Below are 19,529 nucleotides of genomic sequence, written 5' to 3'. Positions count from 1 at the left end.
ACTTGACTATAAAATATTACAGAAAGACCTAGATAAGCTGCCGCATGGGCAAAAACATGGCAGATGAAATTTAATGTAGATAAATGTAAAGTAATGCACTTAGGACTCAATAATAGCATTAATTCATATACATTAAATGGAATAAAACTGGGGATAACGGAACAAGAGAAGGACCTGGGTATTCTGGTTACAAATAAGCTAAGCAGCGGTATATCAATGTCAAGCAGCTGCTGCAAAGGCAAATATGATTTTAGGGTGTACAAAAAGAGAGATAAAGACCTGTGATTCAAATGTAATATTAGCCCTCTATAAATCCCTTGTAAGGCCACATCCTGAATATGGAATTCAGTTTTGGTTCCATATTGTAAAAAGGACATAGGAGAACTGGAGAGGGTTCAAAGGAGGGCGACTAGATTATTAAATGGGATAGGAGGTGTCGCTTACACAGAAAGATTAGAAAAATTGGGCTTGTTCAGCTTGGAAAAAATACGTCTTAGAGGTGATGTTATTAAAATGTATATTGTTCTATTCTATATTGATCTTATTAATATGTATATGTGTGGTCAATACAGAGAACTGCCACATGATCTGTTCCTTCCAAGGACGCTACAAGGGGACATCCATTGCGTATGGAAGAAAGACGTTTCAGACATCAATATAGGAAAGGGTTCTTTACAGTTAGAGTAGTCAAATTATGTAATGTCCTACCCCAAGAGGTAGTAACGGCAGATAATATGTCAGCATTTAAGAAAAGGGCGAGATGATTATTTACTGACAAATGGCATTGAGGGTTATAATTAATCTAGTAATGAATGACGGGTGGTTTATTGAGAAAGGTTGAACTTGATGGACCGGTGTCTTTTTACAACCTATGTAACTATGTAATATATAGTGCTAACGGTCCAAGTATTGATGGTTCAAGTCCACTAGGGGTACTAATAAAAAATTTAAAATCCGTTAAATAAAATAAAAATATGAAAACGTTGCCTATATCCTGCCCTGTGTAACTTTGTATTCATATTTTTACCTGATTTGAGAGAATAGTCTCTTTAGAACAGCAAAACTTGATTGTCACAAAAAGGTTCTTACAAATGTGGTGGCAACTGATGCAGTAAATGTCATTTTGCTAAAAAAAACCCCGATAACATGTAAAACAGATGCGTTCATTGAAGGGGTTTTCCACTTTCTGACAACTAATGACCTATCCACCAGATAGATCATCAGTATATGATCGTTGCGTGTCAGAGACCCGGACCCCGCACTGATTGGCCACTCCGGCTGCCTCCAAGCATTGAATGTTTTGCATGGTATGCAGCAATTGGAGCTGGAAGCAGATGGCTCCGACCACTGCATAGCGGCCATTCGGTAGAACTGCAGCTCTGCTCCTATTTACTTGAATTCGGCCACCAGTCTTCGACCCGAGCCATCAGCTTCTGCCAATTTCGCCCGATGGCCGGAGGCAGCCGGAGTTGGGGATCGGTGCGGGGTCCGGGAAACGCACCAATCATATACTGATGCCAGTTGTCAGAATGTGGAAAATCCCTTTAATTTTAATTCGCACCATGTGGTGTATGGATAGAATGCAAGCTCTGTAATCATTTACATATTGGATGTACCATCCGTAAACTTGCTTGTCCGCATGCGCCATCCTGGGTGTATAACAGCAGGTCACGAGTGATGTGCCGTAAACCAGGCAGATACTATAGCAGTTTGACCATCTGATAGGTATACGGCTCGTAAACAGAGGGGGCAAAGAGAGTGACGTCACCACTCATGTGCCCCATGGCAGCATCGGGAAACGGGGACAATTTTGATACAGTAAATGCATTACAAATGTAATCACAGTCCGAGGTTAAAAACACTGACACATAAAAACCCCTTTAATGTCATCAGCGGCACAGGGACAGCTCAAGCAGCTCTAGAGTGTGATGCAAATCCCTGAAAATGGAGCCTAGCCTTGTGATGTTGGGGGAGAATGGGGAGTCAGTGCTTGGTGTGGTACACTTAGAAGGTGCTGGGCAGCCCGTCTGATGTAATATTATGGGCATAATTAATATGCTGTAAGCATGGTGCACTACATGTAGCAATGACTAGATGAAGTAGTAGCAACGAACGCTGTGATTAAATGTAAAGGATGGAACTAGGGTTTTTAGGCTTCGACCTCTTAATAGTAACAAGACATTTCGAAAAAATTTTTGTTTCTTTATCAAAATATTGAATTGACAATAAATATATAAAGGGTATTCACATGGTTTAACATCCCCTGTGCCAGAGAGTCGATAGATCATCCAGATAAATATATATCCCATGGGGGTTATGGTTCTGTGCGGAGACTCTACGAGGAGGAAAGATTGATGTCTTCTTACCATGTGAATAACCTTTATGTATTTATTTGATAAAGAAACGTTTCTGCAAAAGAAACGAAAGTTCTACGTGTTTTATTACATCGCAATAATACTAAGCAGCCACTTTCCTCATGAATGATAGGTGTGGTATTAGCTGTCCATCAGTATTTTGAACCTGTGTGACCTCCCTCATATAACATGGTTTCTGCATCGTGCTGAGAACCGGTGTATAACCGGCCCTTATATCAGTAGCTATGGCCATTTTCTATGATCTACATTGTAATGACCCAGTCAAACAATATCTCGGCTTCTTGACCTTCTATCAGTGTCAAGTGCAGTGGCGGACTGGGGCTCCTTGGGCACACCAAAGAAATGGCCGCCAAACATCTTTAAAGAACATGTTCATGCAAGGCTGGCCTTAGTTGTGTGCCTCTTCCCAGTACAGGGGGTGGTGGTGGTGACGATACCTATAGAAGGGCGGCTAACTGGTGCCTCCACATATTACTCCCTATCCCCTCTCCCTTACTCCTGACAACATCACGTCTTTGGCTTTATAGAAGGCAACTGTATTACCCAGTCGTCAGCCTCATATCTTCTCTTTACACTTGCTGTATGGTACTTTGTAACATGTGTGAGGAAACCTGACTCTTCTATATTGTTACAAAGCACTGGAGCTGTAAGAGCCATCGGCAAGAGAAGTTGACCGTGTAAAGACGAGATATGATGTGGACGACTTTTAATATTGTTTCCATCTATGAGGGGGAGAGGTGATTTTTTGTTTTTATGGGGGAATTTAATACTGGGTGTGGGGGGCATGATATCTGGGGAGGAAAATGATACCAGAGGGGGTAAAGGATGAAAAAATAATACCTGGAGGAGGGGAGTTAAATTATACCTGGAGGGAAAAGTAGAGATGATACCTGGGAGAACAGGAAAAAGAGATGATACCTGTTGAAGGGGGAATCGATAATACCTGGAGTAGGGGAGAAATAATTGGTGGTGGAGGGGGGAGAGATTTCACCTAGTAAAAGGGAGAGAGATTATACCTAGGAGAAGGGAGAGAGATTATACCTGGGAGAAGAGTGAGAGATTATACCTGGGAGAAGAGAGAGAGATTATACCTAGGAGAATGGAGAGAGATTATACCTGGGAGAAGAGAGAAATTATACCTGGGAGAAGGGAGAGAGATTATACCTAGGAGAAGGGAGAGAGATTATACCTGGGAGAACAGAGAGAGATTAAACCTGGGAGAAGGGAGAGAGATTATACCTAGGAGAACAGAGAGAGATTATATCTGGGAGAAGGGAGAGAGAATATACCTGGAAGAAGGGAGAGAGATTATACCTTGGAGAAGGGAAAGAGTTTATACCTGGGAGAAGGGATAGAGATTATATCTGGGAGAAGTGAGAGAGATTATACCTTGGAAAAGGGAGAGAGTTTATACGTGGGAGAAGGGAGAGAGATTATACCTAGGAGAAGGGAGAGAGAGATTATACCTGGGAGAAGGGAGAGAGATTATACCTGGGAGAAGCGAGAGAGATTGTATTTAGAAGAAGGGAGAGAGATTATACCTAGGAGAAGGGAGAGATTATACCTGGGGTGATATTATACCTGGGAATAGGTAGAGAGATTATAGCTAGGAGAAGGGAGAGATTATACCTGGGGGTGATATTATACCTGGTAGAAGGTAGAGAGAATTGTACCTAGGAAAAGGGAGAGAGATTATACCTAGGAGAAGGGAGAGAGATTATGCCTAGTAGAAGGGAGAGAGATTAAACCCGGGAGAAGGGAGAGAGATTATATCTGGGAAAAGGGAGAGAGATTATACCTAGGAGAAGGGAGAGAGATTATACCTGAGAGAAGGGAGAGATTATACCTGGGGGTGATATTATACCGAGGAGAAGGTAGAGAGATTATGCCTAGGAGAAGGGAGAGAGATTATACCTAGTAGAAAGGAGAGAGATTATACCTAGGAGAAGGGAGATAGATTATACCTAGGAGAAGGGATAGAGATTATATCTAGTAGAAGGGAGAGAGATTAAATTTGGGAGAAGGGAGAGAGACTATATCTGGGAAAAGGGAGAGAGATTATACCTAGGAGAAGGGAGAGAGATTATACCTAGGAGAAGGGAAAGAGATTATACCTAGGAGAAGGGAAAGAGATTATACCTAGGGGAAGGGGGAGAGATTATACATTGGAGAAGGGAGAGAGATTATACCTGGGAGAAGGGATAGAGATTATATCTGGGAGAAGGGAGAGAGATTATACCTAGGAGAAGGGAGAGAGATTATACCTGGGAGAAGGGAGAGAGGTTATATCTGGGAGAAGGGAGAGAGATTATACCTGGGAGAAGGTAGAGAGATTATACCTAGGAGAAGGGAGAGAGATTATAACTAGGAGAAGGGAGAGAGATTATACCTGGGAGAAGGGAGAGAGATTATACCTTGGAGAAGGGAAAGAGTTTATACCTGGGAGAAGGGATAGAGATTATATCTGGGAGAAGTGAGAGAGATTATACCTTGGAGAAGGGAGAGAGTTTATACGTGGGAGAAGGGAGAGAGATTATACCTAGGGGAAGGGAGAGAGATTATACCTGGGAGAAGGGAGAGAGATTATACCTGGGAGAAGGGAGAGAGATTATATTTAGAAGAAGGGAGAGAGATTATACCTGGGGTGATATTATACCTGGGAATAGGTAGAGAGATTATAGCTAGGAGAAGGGAGAGATTATACCTGGGGGTGATATTATACCTGGTAAAAGGTAGAGAGAATTATACCTAGGAAAAGGGAGAGAGATTATACCTAGGAGAAGGGAGAGAGATTATACCTAGTAGAAGGGAGAGAGATTAAACCCGGGAGAAGGGAGAGAGATTACATCTGGGAAAAGGGAGAGAGATTATACCTAGGAGAAGGGAGAGAGATTATACCTAAGAGAAGGGAGAGATTATACCTGGGGGTGATATTATACCGGGGAGAAGGTAGAGAGATTATGCCTAGGAGAAGGGAGAGAGATTATACCTAGTAGAAAGGAGAGATATTAAACCTGGGAGAAGAGAGAGAGAGATTATATCAGGGAAAAGAAGAGAGATTATACCTAGGAGAAGGGAGAGAGATTATACTTGGGGTGACATTATACCTGGGAGAAGGTAGAGAGATTATACCTAGGAGAAGGGAGAGAGATTATACCTGGGAGAAGGGAGAGAGATTATACCTTGGAGAAGGGAAAGCGTTTATACCTGGGAGAAGGGATAGAGATTATATCTGGGAGAAGTGAGAGAGATTATACCTTGGAGAAGGGAGAGAGTTTATATGTGGGAGAAGGGAGAGAGATTATATTTAGAAGGAAGAGAGATTATACCTGGGAGAAGGGAGAGAGATTATACCTTGGAGAAGGGAAAGAGTTTATACCCGGGAGAAGGGATAGAGATTATATCTGGGAGAAGTGAGAGAGATTATACCTTGGAGAAGGGAGAGAGTTTATATGTGGGAGAAGGGAGAGAGATTATACCAGGGAAAAGGAGAGAGATTATGCCTAGGAGAAGGGAGAGAGATTATACCTAGTAGAAAGGAGAGAGATTATACCTAGGAGAAGGGAGATAGATTATACCTAGGAGAAGGGAGAGAGATTATATCTAGTAGAAGGGAGAGAGATTAAATTTGGGAGAAGGGAGAGAGACTATATCTGGGAAAAGGTAGAGAGATTATACCTAGGAGAAGGGAGAGAGATTATACCTAGGAGAAGGGAAAGAGATTATACCTAGGAGAAGGGAAAGAGATTATACCTAGGGGAAGGGGGAGAGATTATACATTGGAGAAGGGAGAGAGATTATACCTGGGAGAAGGGAGAGAGATTATACCTAGAAGAAGGGAGAGAGATTATACCTAGGAGAAGGGAGAGAGATTATACCTGGGAGAAGGGAGAGAGGTTATATCTGGGAGAAGGGAGAGAGATTATACCTGGGAGAAGGTAGAGAGATTATACCTAGGAGCAGGGAGAGAGATTATACCTAGGAGAAGGGAGAGAGATTATACCTGGGAGAAGGGAGAGAGATTATACCGTGGAGAAGGGAAAGAGTTTATACCTGGGAGAAGGGATAGAGATTATATCTTGGAGAAGTGAGAGAGATTATACCTTGGAGAAGGGAGAGAGCTTATACGTGGGAGAAGGGAGAGAGATTATACCTAGGAAAAGGGAGAGAGATTATACCTGGGAGAAGGGAGAGAGATTATACCTGGGAGAAGGGAGAGAGATTATATTTAGAAGAAGGGAGAGAGATTATACCTAGGAGAAGGGAGAGATTATACCTGAGGTGATATTATACCTGGGAATAGGTAGAGAGATTATAGCTAGGAGAAGGGAGAGATTATACCTGGGGGTGATATTATACCTGGTAGAAGGTAGAGAGAATTATACCTAGGAAAAGGGAGAGAGATTATACCTAGGAGAAGGGAGAGAGATTATGCCTAGTAGAAGGGAGAGAGATTAAACCCGGGAGAAGGGAGAGAGATTATATCTGGGAAAAGGGAAAGAGATTATACCTAGGAGAAGGGAGAGAGATTATACCTGAGAGAAGGGAGAGATTATACCTGGGGGTGATATTATACCGAGGTGAAGGTAGAGAGATTATGCCTAGGAGAAGGGAGAGAGATTATACCTAGTAGAAAGGAGAGAGATTATACCTAGGAGAAGGGAGATAGATTATACCTAGGAGAAGGGATAGAGATTATATCTAGTAGAAGGGAGAGAGATTAAATTTGGGAGAAGGGAGAGAGACTATATCTGGGAAAAGGGAGAGAGATTATACCTAGGAGAAGGGAGAGAGATTATACCTAGGAGAAGGGAAAGAGATTATACCTAGGAGAAGGGAAAGAGATTATACCTAGGGGAAGGGGGAGAGATTATACATTGGAGAAGGGAGAGAGATTATACCTGGGAGAAGGGATAGAGATTATATCTGGGAGAAGGGAGAGAGATTATACCTAGGAGAAGGGAGAGAGATTATACCTAGGAGAAGGGAGAGAGATTATACCTGGGAGAAGGGAGAGAGGTTATATCTGGGAGAAGGGAGAGAGATTATACCTGGGAGAAGGTAGAGAGATTATACCTAGGAGAAGGGAGAGAGATTATAACTAGGAGAAGGGAGAGAGATTATACCTGGGAGAAGGGAGAGAGATTATACCTTGGAGAAGGGAAAGAGTTTATACCTGGGAGAAGGGATAGAGATATATCTGGGAGAAGTGAGAGCGATTATACCTTGGAGAAGGGAGAGAGTTTATACGTGGGAGAAGGGAGAGAGATTATACCTAGGAAAAGGGAGAGAGATTATACCTGGGAGAAGGGAGAGAGATTATACCTGGGAGAAGGGAGAGAGATTATATTTAGAAGAAGGGAGAGAGATTATACCTAGGAGAAGGGAGAGATTATACCTGAGGTGATATTATACCTGGGAATAGGTAGAGAGATTATAGCTAGGAGAAGGGAGAGATTATACCTGGGGGTGATATTATACCTGGTAGAAGGTAGAGAGAATTATACCTAGGAAAAGGGAGAGAGATTATACCTAGGAGAAGGGAGAGAGATTATGCCTAGTAGAAGGGAGAGAGATTAAACCCGGGAGAAGGGAGAGAGATTATATCTGGGAAAAGGGAGAGAGATTATACCTAGGAGAAGGGAGAGAGATTATACCTGAGAGAAGGGAGAGATTATACCTGGGGGTGATATTATACCGAGGAGAAGGTAGAGAGATTATGCCTAGGAGAAGGGAGAGAGATTATACCTAGTAGAAAGGAGAGAGATTATACCTAGGAGAAGGGAGATAGATTATACCTAGGAGAAGGGATAGAGATTATATCTAGTAGAAGGGAGAGAGATTAAATTTGGGAGAAGGGAGAGAGACTATATCTGGGAAAAGGGAGAGAGATTATACCTAGGAGAAGGGAGAGAGATTATACCTAGGAGAAGGGAAAGAGATTATACCTAGGAGAAGGGAAAGAGATTATACCTAGGGGAAGGGGGAGAGATTATACATTGGAGAAGGGAGAGAGATTATACCTGGGAGAAGGGATAGAGATTATATCTGGGAGAAGGGAGAGAGATTATACCTAGGAGAAGGGAGAGAGATTATACCTAGGAGAAGGGAGAGAGATTATACCTGGGAGAAGGGAGAGAGGTTATATCTGGGAGAAGGGAGAGAGATTATATCTGGGAGAAGGTAGAGAGATTATACCTAGGAGAAGGGAGAGAGATTATAACTAGGAGAAGGGAGAGAGATTATACCTGGGAGAAGGGAGAGAGATTATACCTTGGAGAAGGGAAAGAGTTTATACCTGGGAGAAGGGATAGAGATATATCTGGGAGAAGTGAGAGCGATTATACCTTGGAGAAGGGAGAGAGTTTATACGTGGGAGAAGGGAGAGAGATTATACCTAGGAGAAGGGAGAGAGATTATACCTGGGAGAAGGGAGAGAGATTATACCTGGGAGAAGGGAGAGAGATTATATTTAGAAGAAGGGAGAGAGATTATACCTGGGGTGATATTATACCTGGGAATAGGTAGAGAGATTATAGCTAGGAGAAGGGAGAGATTATAACTGGGGGTGATATTATACCTGGTAAAAGGTAGAGAGAATTATACCTAGGAAAAGGGAGAGAGATTATACCTAGGAGAAGGGAGAGAGATTATACCTAGTAGAAGGGAGAGAGATTAAACCCGGGAGAAGGGAGAGAGATTACATCTGGGAAAAGGGAGAGAGATTATACCTAGGAGAAGGGAGAGAGATTATACCTAAGAGAAGGGAGAGATTATACCTGGGGGTGATATTATACCGGGGAGAAGGTAGAGAGATGCCTAGGAGAAGGGAGAGAGATTATACCTAGTAGAAAGGAGAGATATTAAACCTGGGAGAAGAGAGAGAGAGATTATATCAGGGAAAAGGAGAGAGATTATACCTAGGAGAAGGGAGAGAGATTATACTTGGGGTGACATTATACCTGGGAGAAGGTAGAGAGATTATACCTAGGAGAAGGGAGAGAGATTATACCTTGGAGAAGGGAAAGCGTTTATACCTGGGAGAAGGGATAGAGATTATATCTGGGAGAAGTGAGAGAGATTATACCTTGGAGAAGGGAGAGAGTTTATACGTGGGAGAAGGGAGGGAGATTATACCTAGGAGAAGGGAGAGAGATTATACCTGGGAGAAGGGAGAGAGATTATACCTGGGAGAAGGGAGAGAGATTATATTTAGAAGAAGGGAGAGAGATTATACCTAGGAGAAGGGAGAGATTATACCTGGGGTGATATTATACCTGGGAATAGGTAGAGAGATTATACCTAGGAGAAGGGATAGAGATTATATCTGGGAGAAGTGAGAGAGATTATACCTTGGAGAAGGGAGAGAGTTTATATGTGGGAGAAGGGAGAGAGATTATACCAGGGAAAAGGAGAGAGATTATGCCTAGGAGAAGGGAGAGAGATTATACCTAGTAGAAAGGAGAGAGATTATACCTAGGAGAAGGGAGATAGATTATACCTAGGAGAAGGGAGAGAGATTATATCTAGTAGAAGGGAGAGAGATTAAATTTGGGAGAAGGGAGAGAGACTATATCTGGGAAAAGGTAGAGAGATTATACCTAGGAGAAGGGAAAGAGATTATACCTAGGAGAAGGGAAAGAGATTATACCTAGGGGAAGGGGGAGAGATTATACATTGGAGAAGGGAGAGAGATTATACCTGGGAGAAGGGAGAGAGATTATACCTAGGAGAAGGGAGAGAGATTATATCTAGTAGAAGGGAGAGAGATTAAATTTGGGAGAAGGGAGAGAGACTATATCTGGGAAAAGGTAGAGAGATTATACCTAGGAGAAGGGAAAGAGATTATACCTAGGAGAAGGGAAAGAGATTATACCTAGGGGAAGGGGGAGAGATTATACATTGGAGAAGGGAGAGAGATTATACCTGGGAGAAGGGAGAGAGATTATACCTAGGAGAAGGGAGAGAGATTATACCTAGGAGAAGGGAGAGAGATTATACCTGGGAGAAGGGAGAGAGGTTATATCTGGGAGAAGGGAGAGAGATTATACCTGGGAGAAGGTAGAGAGATTATACCTAGGAGAAGGGAGAGAGATTATACCTGGGAGAAGGGAGAGAGATTATACCTTGGAGAAGGGAAAGATTTTATACCTGGGAGAAGGGATAGAGATTATATCTTGGAGAAGTGAGAGAGATTATACCTTGGAGAAGGGAGAGAGCTTATACGTGGGAGAAGGGAGCGAGATTATACCTAGGAAAAGGGAGAGAGATTATACCTGGGAGAAGGGAGAGAGATTATACCTGGGAGAAGGGAGAGAGATTATATTTAGAAGAAGGGAGAGAGATTATACCTAGGAGAAGGGAGAGATTATACCTGAGGTGATATTATACCTGGGAATAGGTAGAGAGATTATAGCTAGGAGAAGGGAGAGATTATACCTGGGGGTGATATTATACCTGGTAGAAGGTAGAGAGAATTATACCCATGAAAAGGGAGAGAGATTATACCTAGGAGAAGGGAGAGAGATTATACCTAGTAGAAGGGAGAGAGATTAAACCCGGGAGAAGGGAGAGAGATTATATCTGGGAAAAGGGAGAGAGATTATACCTAGGAGAAGGGAGAGAGATTATACCTAAGAGAAGGGAGAGATTATACCTGGGGGTGATATTATACTGGGGAGAAAGTAGAGAGATTATGCCTAGGAGTAGGGAGAGAGATTATACCTAGTAGAAAGGAGAGATATTAAACCTGGGAGAAGAGAGAGATAGATTATATCAGGGAAAAGGAGAGAGATTATACCTAGGAGAAAGGACAGAGATTATACCTAGGAGAAGGGAGAGATTATACTTGGGGTGACATTATACCTGGGAGAAGGTAGAGAGATTATACCTAGGAGAAGGGAGAGAGATTATACCTAGGAGAAGGGAAAGAGATTATACCTAGGAGAAGGGAAAGAGATTATACCTAGGGGAAGGGGGAGAGATTATACATTGGAGAAGTGAGAGAGATTATACCTGGGAGAAGGGATAGAGATTATATCTGGGAGAAGGGAGAGAGATTATACCTAGGAGAAGGGAGAGAGATTATACCTAGGAGAAGGGAGAGAGATTATACCTGGGAGAAGGGAGAGAGGTTATATCTGGGAGAAGGGAGAGAAATTATACCTGGGAGAAGGTAGAGAGATTATACCTAGGAGAAGGGAGAGAGATTATACCTACGAGAAGTGAGAAAGATTATACCTGGGAGAAGGGAGAGAGGTTATATCTGGGAGAAGGGAGAGAGATTACACATAGGAGAAGGGAGAGAGATTATACCTAGGAGAAGGGAGAGATTATACCTGGGAATGATATTATATCTGGGAGAAGGGAGAGAAATTATACCTTGGAAAAGGGAGAGAGATTATACCTAGAAGGGAGAGAGATTATACCTGGGGAAAGGGAGAGAGATTATACCTGGGAGAAGGCAGAGAGATTATACCTGGGAGAAGGGAGAGAGATTATATTTAGAAGAAGGGAGAGAGATTATACCTAGGAGAAGGGAGAGATTATACCTGGGGTGATATTATACCTGGGAATAGGTAGAGAGATTATAGCTAGGAGAAGGGAGAGATTATACCTGGGGATGATATTATACCGGGGAGAAGGTAGAGAGAATTATACCTAGGAAAAGGGAGAGAGATTATACCTAGGAGAAGGGAGAGAGATTATACCTAGTAGAAGGGAGAGAGATTAAACCCGGGAGAAGGGAGAGAGATTATATCAGGGAAAAGGTAGAGAGATTATACCTAGGAGAAGGGAGAGAGATTATACCTAGGAGAAGGGAAAGAGATTATACCTAGGAGAAGGGAAAGAGATTATATCTCGGGGAAGGGGGAGAGTTTATACCTAGGAGAAGGGAGAGAGATTATACCTAGGAGAAGGGAGAGAGATTATACCTGGGAGAAGGGAGAGAGGTTATATCTGGGAGAAGGGAGAGAGATTATACCTAGGAGAAGGGAGAGAGATTATACCTAGGAGAAGGGAGAGAGGTTATACCTAGGAGAAGGGAGAAAGATTATACCTGGGAGAAGGTAGAGAGATTATACCTAGGAGAAGGGAGAGAGATTATACCTGGGAGAAGGGAGAGAGATTATACCTTGGAGAAGGGAAAGATTTTATACCTGGGAGAAGGGATAGAGATTATATCTTGGAGAAGTGAGAGAGATTATACCTTGGAGAAGGGAGAGAGCTTATACGTGGGAGAAGGGAGCGAGATTATACCTAGGAAAAGGGAGAGAGATTATACCTGGGAGAAGGGAGAGAGATTATACCTGGGAGAAGGGAGAGAGATTATATTTAGAAGAAGGGAGAGAGATTATACCTAGGAGAAGGGAGAGATTATACCTGAGGTGATATTATACCTGGGAATAGGTAGAGAGATTATACCTAGGAGAAGGGATAGAGATTATATCTGGGAGAAGTGAGAGAGATTATACCTTGGAGAAGGGAGAGAGTTTATATGTGGGAGAAGGGAGAGAGATTATACCAGGGAAAAGGAGAGAGATTATGCCTAGGAGAAGGGAGAGAGATTATACCTAGTAGAAAGGAGAGAGATTATACCTAGGAGAAGGGAGATAGATTATACCTAGGAGAAGGGAGAGAGATTATATCTAGTAGAAGGGAGAGAGATTAAATTTGGGAGAAGGGAGAGAGACTATATCTGGGAAAAGGTAGAGAGATTATACCTAGGAGAAGGGAAAGAGATTATACCTAGGAGAAGGGAAAGAGATTATACCTAGGGGAAGGGGGAGAGATTATACATTGGAGAAGGGAGAGAGATTATACCTGGGAGAAGGGAGAGAGATTATACCTAGGAGAAGGGAGAGAGATTATATCTAGTAGAAGGGAGAGAGATTAAATTTGGGAGAAGGGAGAGAGACTATATCTGGGAAAAGGTAGAGAGATTATACCTAGGAGAAGGGAAAGAGATTATACCTAGGAGAAGGGAAAGAGATTATACCTAGGGGAAGGGGGAGAGATTATACATTGGAGAAGGGAGAGAGATTATACCTGGGAGAAGGGAGAGAGATTATACCTAGGAGAAGGGAGAGAGATTATACCTAGGAGAAGGGAGAGAGATTATACCTGGGAGAAGGGAGAGAGGTTATATCTGGGAGAAGGGAGAGAGATTATACCTGGGAGAAGGTAGAGAGATTATACCTAGGAGAAGGGAGAGAGATTATACCTGGGAGAAGGGAGAGAGATTATACCTTGGAGAAGGGAAAGATTTTATACCTGGGAGAAGGGATAGAGATTATATCTTGGAGAAGTGAGAGAGATTATACCTTGGAGAAGGGAGAGAGCTTATACGTGGGAGAAGGGAGCGAGATTATACCTAGGAAAAGGGAGAGAGATTATACCTGGGAGAAGGGAGAGAGATTATACCTGGGAGAAGGGAGAGAGATTATATTTAGAAGAAGGGAGAGAGATTATACCTAGGAGAAGGGAGAGATTATACCTGAGGTGATATTATACCTGGGAATAGGTAGAGAGATTATAGCTAGGAGAAGGGAGAGATTATACCTGGGGGTGATATTATACCTGGTAGAAGGTAGAGAGAATTATACCCATGAAAAGGGAGAGAGATTATACCTAGGAGAAGGGAGAGAGATTATACCTAGTAGAAGGGAGAGAGATTAAACCCGGGAGAAGGGAGAGAGATTATATCTGGGAAAAGGGAGAGAGATTATACCTAGGAGAAGGGAGAGAGATTATACCTAAGAGAAGGGAGAGATTATACCTGGGGGTGATATTATACTGGGGAGAAAGTAGAGAGATTATGCCTAGGAGTAGGGAGAGAGATTATACCTAGTAGAAAGGAGAGATATTAAACCTGGGAGAAGAGAGAGATAGATTATATCAGGGAAAAGGAGAGAGATTATACCTAGGAGAAAGGACAGAGATTATACCTAGGAGAAGGGAGAGATTATACTTGGGGTGACATTATACCTGGGAGAAGGTAGAGAGATTATACCTAGGAGAAGGGAGAGAGATTATACCTAGGAGAAGGGAAAGAGATTATACCTAGGAGAAGGGAAAGAGATTATACCTAGGGGAAGGGGGAGAGATTATACATTGGAGAAGTGAGAGAGATTATACCTGGGAGAAGGGATAGAGATTATATCTGGGAGAAGGGAGAGAGATTATACCTAGGAGAAGGGAGAGAGATTATACCTAGGAGAAGGGAGAGAGATTATACCTGGGAGAAGGGAGAGAGGTTATATCTGGGAGAAGGGAGAGAAATTATACCTGGGAGAAGGTAGAGAGATTATACCTAGGAGAAGGGAGAGAGATTATACCTACGAGAAGTGAGAAAGATTATACCTGGGAGAAGGGAGAGAGGTTATATCTGGGAGAAGGGAGAGAGATTACACATAGGAGAAGGGAGAGAGATTATACCTAGGAGAAGGGAGAGATTATACCTGGGAATGATATTATATCTGGGAGAAGGGAGAGAAATTATACCTTGGAAAAGGGAGAGAGATTATACCTAGAAGGGAGAGAGATTATACCTGGGGAAAGGGAGAGAGATTATACCTGGGAGAAGGCAGAGAGATTATACCTGGGAGAAGGGAGAGAGATTATATTTAGAAGAAGGGAGAGAGATTATACCTAGGAGAAGGGAGAGATTATACCTGGGGTGATATTATACCTGGGAATAGGTAGAGAGATTATAGCTAGGAGAAGGGAGAGATTATACCTGGGGATGATATTATACCGGGGAGAAGGTAGAGAGAATTATACCTAGGAAAAGGGAGAGAGATTATACCTAGGAGAAGGGAGAGAGATTATACCTAGTAGAAGGGAGAGAGATTAAACCCGGGAGAAGGGAGAGAGATTATATCAGGGAAAAGGTAGAGAGATTATACCTAGGAGAAGGGAGAGAGATTATACCTAGGAGAAGGGAAAGAGATTATACCTAGGAGAAGGGAAAGAGATTATATCTCGGGGAAGGGGGAGAGTTTATACCTAGGAGAAGGGAGAGAGATTATACCTAGGAGAAGGGAGAGAGATTATACCTGGGAGAAGGGAGAGAGGTTATATCTGGGAGAAGGGAGAGAGATTATACCTAGGAGAAGGGAGAGAGATTATACCTAGGAGAAGGGAGAGAGGTTATACCTAGGAGAAGGGAGAAAGATTATACCTGGGAGAAGGGAGAGAGATTACACCTAGGAGAAGGGAGAGAGATTATACCTGGGGGTGATATTATATCTGGAGTAGGGTGGAGGTGATACTTTGGGATGTTATCTCTCGGGGAAGGAGGGAGAAATTAAACCTAAGTGGGAGATTAGACTTGGAGGAGAGTGCTAAATTATACCTGAGTTAAGGAGGAGATGATACCTGGGACAGAGGGGGGTGAGAAGACATCTTAAAAACAGTAACAGGTGGGCCCTAGGTGTGAAAATTTGCTTTGCAACCCTACTTACGTGCGACATTGAGGACAATTTCTTGCATTGCTCTTTTCTTTCCAACAGAAATGGCACAGCTGATTATTTTCTGGTTGTCCATCCAGGAGAAGCTGGTGGTCAAGTTCCTTGTAAAAAGAATGGCCGTTGTGTCCAGTTGTACACTGAAGGATAGTAATGACCTCTCTGGAGGATAGTCCACCCAGTCCAGTGACACTGAACCATCTGGGCAAAAATATGGTGATGAGCACTGAAAAGTTACTGAGGAACCTTCATTAATCTGTGGTGGAAACACGACCTCCGGAGCAAAGAGATCATCTGTAGAAAGAATAAATCATATGCGATTAAGTAAAGAGAAGATTATGATATATAGAGGACAGAGTTAGAGGTTTCCAGTAAGAGGTGGTTTTAGGATAAAGTTTGATATACATCTCATACTGCGAGTCCACCTCAGACGTTCAGATCATGGGAGGTCTCAACCACAAGTTAGCTGCAGGATAAAACGGCAAAGTAACTAAATCTATAAAAAACCCGACTGATAGGTTATTAAAATACACGACTGTCCATCATGTTTATTGGATACTCCATTATCTTTCAGTGTTCCTTGCTGTGAACCTTTGATGTTTATTTCCATCTTAGATCGTATTGTCTTATGTATGCGGGTCTCAGCTCTGGGACCTGTACCTATGTCAAGAAAGGGGTCCCTCAACCCACATCCCACCTGGTTGGGGGACCGGCGGTAGCTGCATCCAGGTGGAAAATCAATGGAGAGCTGGTTGCCCATGTGGGGCTCTCCCCATTCACTTCTATGGGAATTATGGAATCAGCGGAGCAGCCGGCCAAGACCTGGGAGTCGCATCTATCAGACATTCACGGCATATCTTGTGATTATAAATGTCTAAAATAACCCTATAAAGCGGTTATCAGGTACTTTTCAAAATTGGCAATAGGGTAGGGGGATGGCATTATATAATACATAAACTAACAGATACTTACCCCCTTAAGTGCCTCCCGCTCTAGTGCTGAGGTCCCGTTGCGGTCCTGAAAGCTCCGGCAGCGGTCATGTGCCGTTCATCAGTCACTTTGCGCTGCAGCCAATTGCTGGCCTCAACGGTGATGCTGCCATGAATGGTACGTGACCTCTGCAGGAGCTTCTGGGACCGTTGAGTGGTGGGTCCACCACTGGAGAATAAATATTATGTAAGGTTGAATTTAAGGTTGTGAAAAATTACGCTGTAGAATGGATCTAATGATCCACACCAAAATCCGCAAAAAAAAATATACATGTATTTCACTGCTGATTTTTGGCGCTGAAGTCAGCTGCGGATTTTCATCCCTTGAACTACAATGAATGAATTTCGCTGTAAAAATCCACGCCATTTCCACAACAGATAGGGCATGCTGAGGATCTGAACATCTTAATTATGCCTACAATCCGCAGTGGATGTTTTATGCTGTGAGTGATTGGGGTTTGCCAAAACCCTATTAACTAACATTGCACTGAACTTTCTTCTGGGATTTCAGTGCGAATTCGGCTACCAAAATGATGCAACGCTTCTGTGATGTGTGAATACACCCTAAGGCTATGTTCACACAGAGTATTTTGGGGGAGGAATATCTGCCTCAAAGCTCCAAACGGAATTTTGAGGCAGATATTCCTCCCCCAAAATACTCCGTGTGAATAGCAATTATCGCGCCGTTTTTCGCCCGCGGCCATTGAGCGCCGCGGGCATAAAACACGCTTTCTCCTGCCTCCCATTGAAGTCAATGGGAGGTCGGACGCGGAAGCGCCCGAAGATAGGGCATGTCGCTTCTTTTTCCCGCGAGGCAGTTTTACTGCTCGCGGGAAAAAGACGCCGACGCCTCCCATTGAAATCAATGGGAGGCGTTCTCGGGCCGTTTCTGCCGAGTTTTGCGACGCGGTTTCCGCGTCAAAAAACTCGGCAAAAGACCCCGTGTGAACATAGCCTAAGAGTGCAGATGACTAAGGCAGGGAATAGCTTTAAAGGGGTTATTCAGTCCCTAAAAATTGATGGCCTATCCTCAGGATAGGCCACCAATGGCTGATGGGTCGGGGTCCGACTCCTGGGACGCCCACCGATCAGCTGTTTTGAAGGCGGTGCAGCTTTCGAGCGCTGCTTCCACCTCCTTCCTTCCTACTTGCTCACTGTGATTCATCGACACGGACGTAACTGTGAATCACAGGTATTCCAGCTTTCTTCTACCACTGAAGTGAATGGGGAAGAAGGCTGCAATACCTGTGAATCGCTGCTATATCCGTGTCGGTGATTCACAGTGAGCAAGAAGACATGAAGGGGAAGCAGCACTGCATCCCCTTCAAAACAACTGATCACCAGAGGTCCCGGGAGTCGGACCCCCACCCATCAGCTATTGATGACCTATCCTGAGGAAAGGCCATCAATTTTTAGGGACTGGAAACACCTTTAGGATTATTCCAATTTAGGCCCTGTTCACACTGAGTTTTTTTTGCAGGCAGAAAATTATTTTTGTTTTTCACTGCGTTTTTCGCTCGCGCCTATTGAGCGCCACGGGCAAAAATACAGCGAAATACGCTTTCTCTGCCTCCCATTGATGTCAATTGGAGGTCAGGGACGTAAACGCCCAAAGATAGAGCATGTCGCTTCTTTTTCCCGCAAACGTTTTTTACCACTCGCAGGAAAAAAACGCCTCTGCCTCCCATTGAAATCAATAGGAGGCATTATCGGACGTTTTTTGTTGCGTTTTCAGACGTGTCAAAAAATTTGTAAAAAAAACCTCTGTGTGAACAGGGCCTTAGACTCCCTTACCCATGCTGTATGTCAAGCGGTAGCCAAACTATACTTGGGTCACTGTCTGGAATCAGCACAGGTCCGTGGGTGCAATGTTGGCTCTTCGTGCTGATTTACCGTTTCCACTCACACACAGAACTGTTGGAAGTGCGTATCAATTTGTACCTCCAGCACTTCCAGTCCTAGCAGCCACGGAGAGGGAGATGTGGCCAGAACTCAGCACTGCTTGTGAGATATGAATAAATCCAATTATCTACTTACTGATATTGTGATGATTTGGAGGGATCTGAGTGGTGGGGGGGGGGGGGGGGTACGTTTTCTCTTTAAGGAATTATATAACTGGCAATTATGGTTCTTATTGGATGTTCCAGGCTGAACAGTGCACGTGTTTTATACCATGATGGTTACTCAATTCAGATAGAGGTCTTCTGTGTTCACTCAGTGTATCCGCCCTGAGCGCCGTAGGGAATTCCGGATGAGAATCCGCAGTAAATTGGGGTGCAGTTTCATACTTACCTCTGCCGTCCGGCCTACTGGGATGACGTTTTGTCCCTTGTGACCGCTGCAGCCTGTGATTGGCTGCAGCGGACACATAGGATGAAGCATCATCCTAGAAGCCCGGCCTGGACAAAGAAACAGAATTCTGGGTAAGTATAAGATTTTTTTTTCTTCTGATTTGCGTTTTTTGGTGGCTGCTGCTTTTCCACCGCCAAAAACGCAACAGCTATTTGTTGCGAGTTTTACCCCCCTATTGAATCCAATGGGGAAATCCTGCAACACAAAAGCAACGATTCCGTAAAATCTCTAAGCTACGTTCTTCCTAGACGGCTTCTATGAAAGGTACTGCACGTCAGGAACATTTATTACTGCACTAATACTTTCACATGAATTCCCATAGAAATGCCACAAAACCATGGGGT

The 19,529-nt window shown here is 43.4% G+C and overlaps 1 protein-coding gene across 1 annotated transcript in view; it reads right to left on the bottom strand.

Moving 5' to 3' along the window:
- The window catches only part of SIGLEC1 (sialic acid binding Ig like lectin 1), a 123,542-nt gene that overhangs the window by 73,045 nt on the left and 30,968 nt on the right, over window positions 1-19,529 (bottom strand). The window contains exon 6 of the mRNA XM_075855560.1: window positions 15,842-16,138. Within this exon, the coding sequence (XP_075711675.1) occupies window positions 15,842-16,138 (297 nt within the window). The remainder of the gene's footprint in view (window positions 1-15,841; window positions 16,139-19,529) is intronic.

Source organism: Rhinoderma darwinii, chromosome 1 (assembly GCF_050947455.1).
Source record: "Rhinoderma darwinii isolate aRhiDar2 chromosome 1, aRhiDar2.hap1, whole genome shotgun sequence".
Classification (NCBI taxonomy): Eukaryota; Metazoa; Chordata; class Amphibia; order Anura; family Rhinodermatidae; genus Rhinoderma; species Rhinoderma darwinii.
Note: the sequence above shows the minus strand (reverse complement) of the source record. Positions and strands in the feature narration are given on the sequence as shown.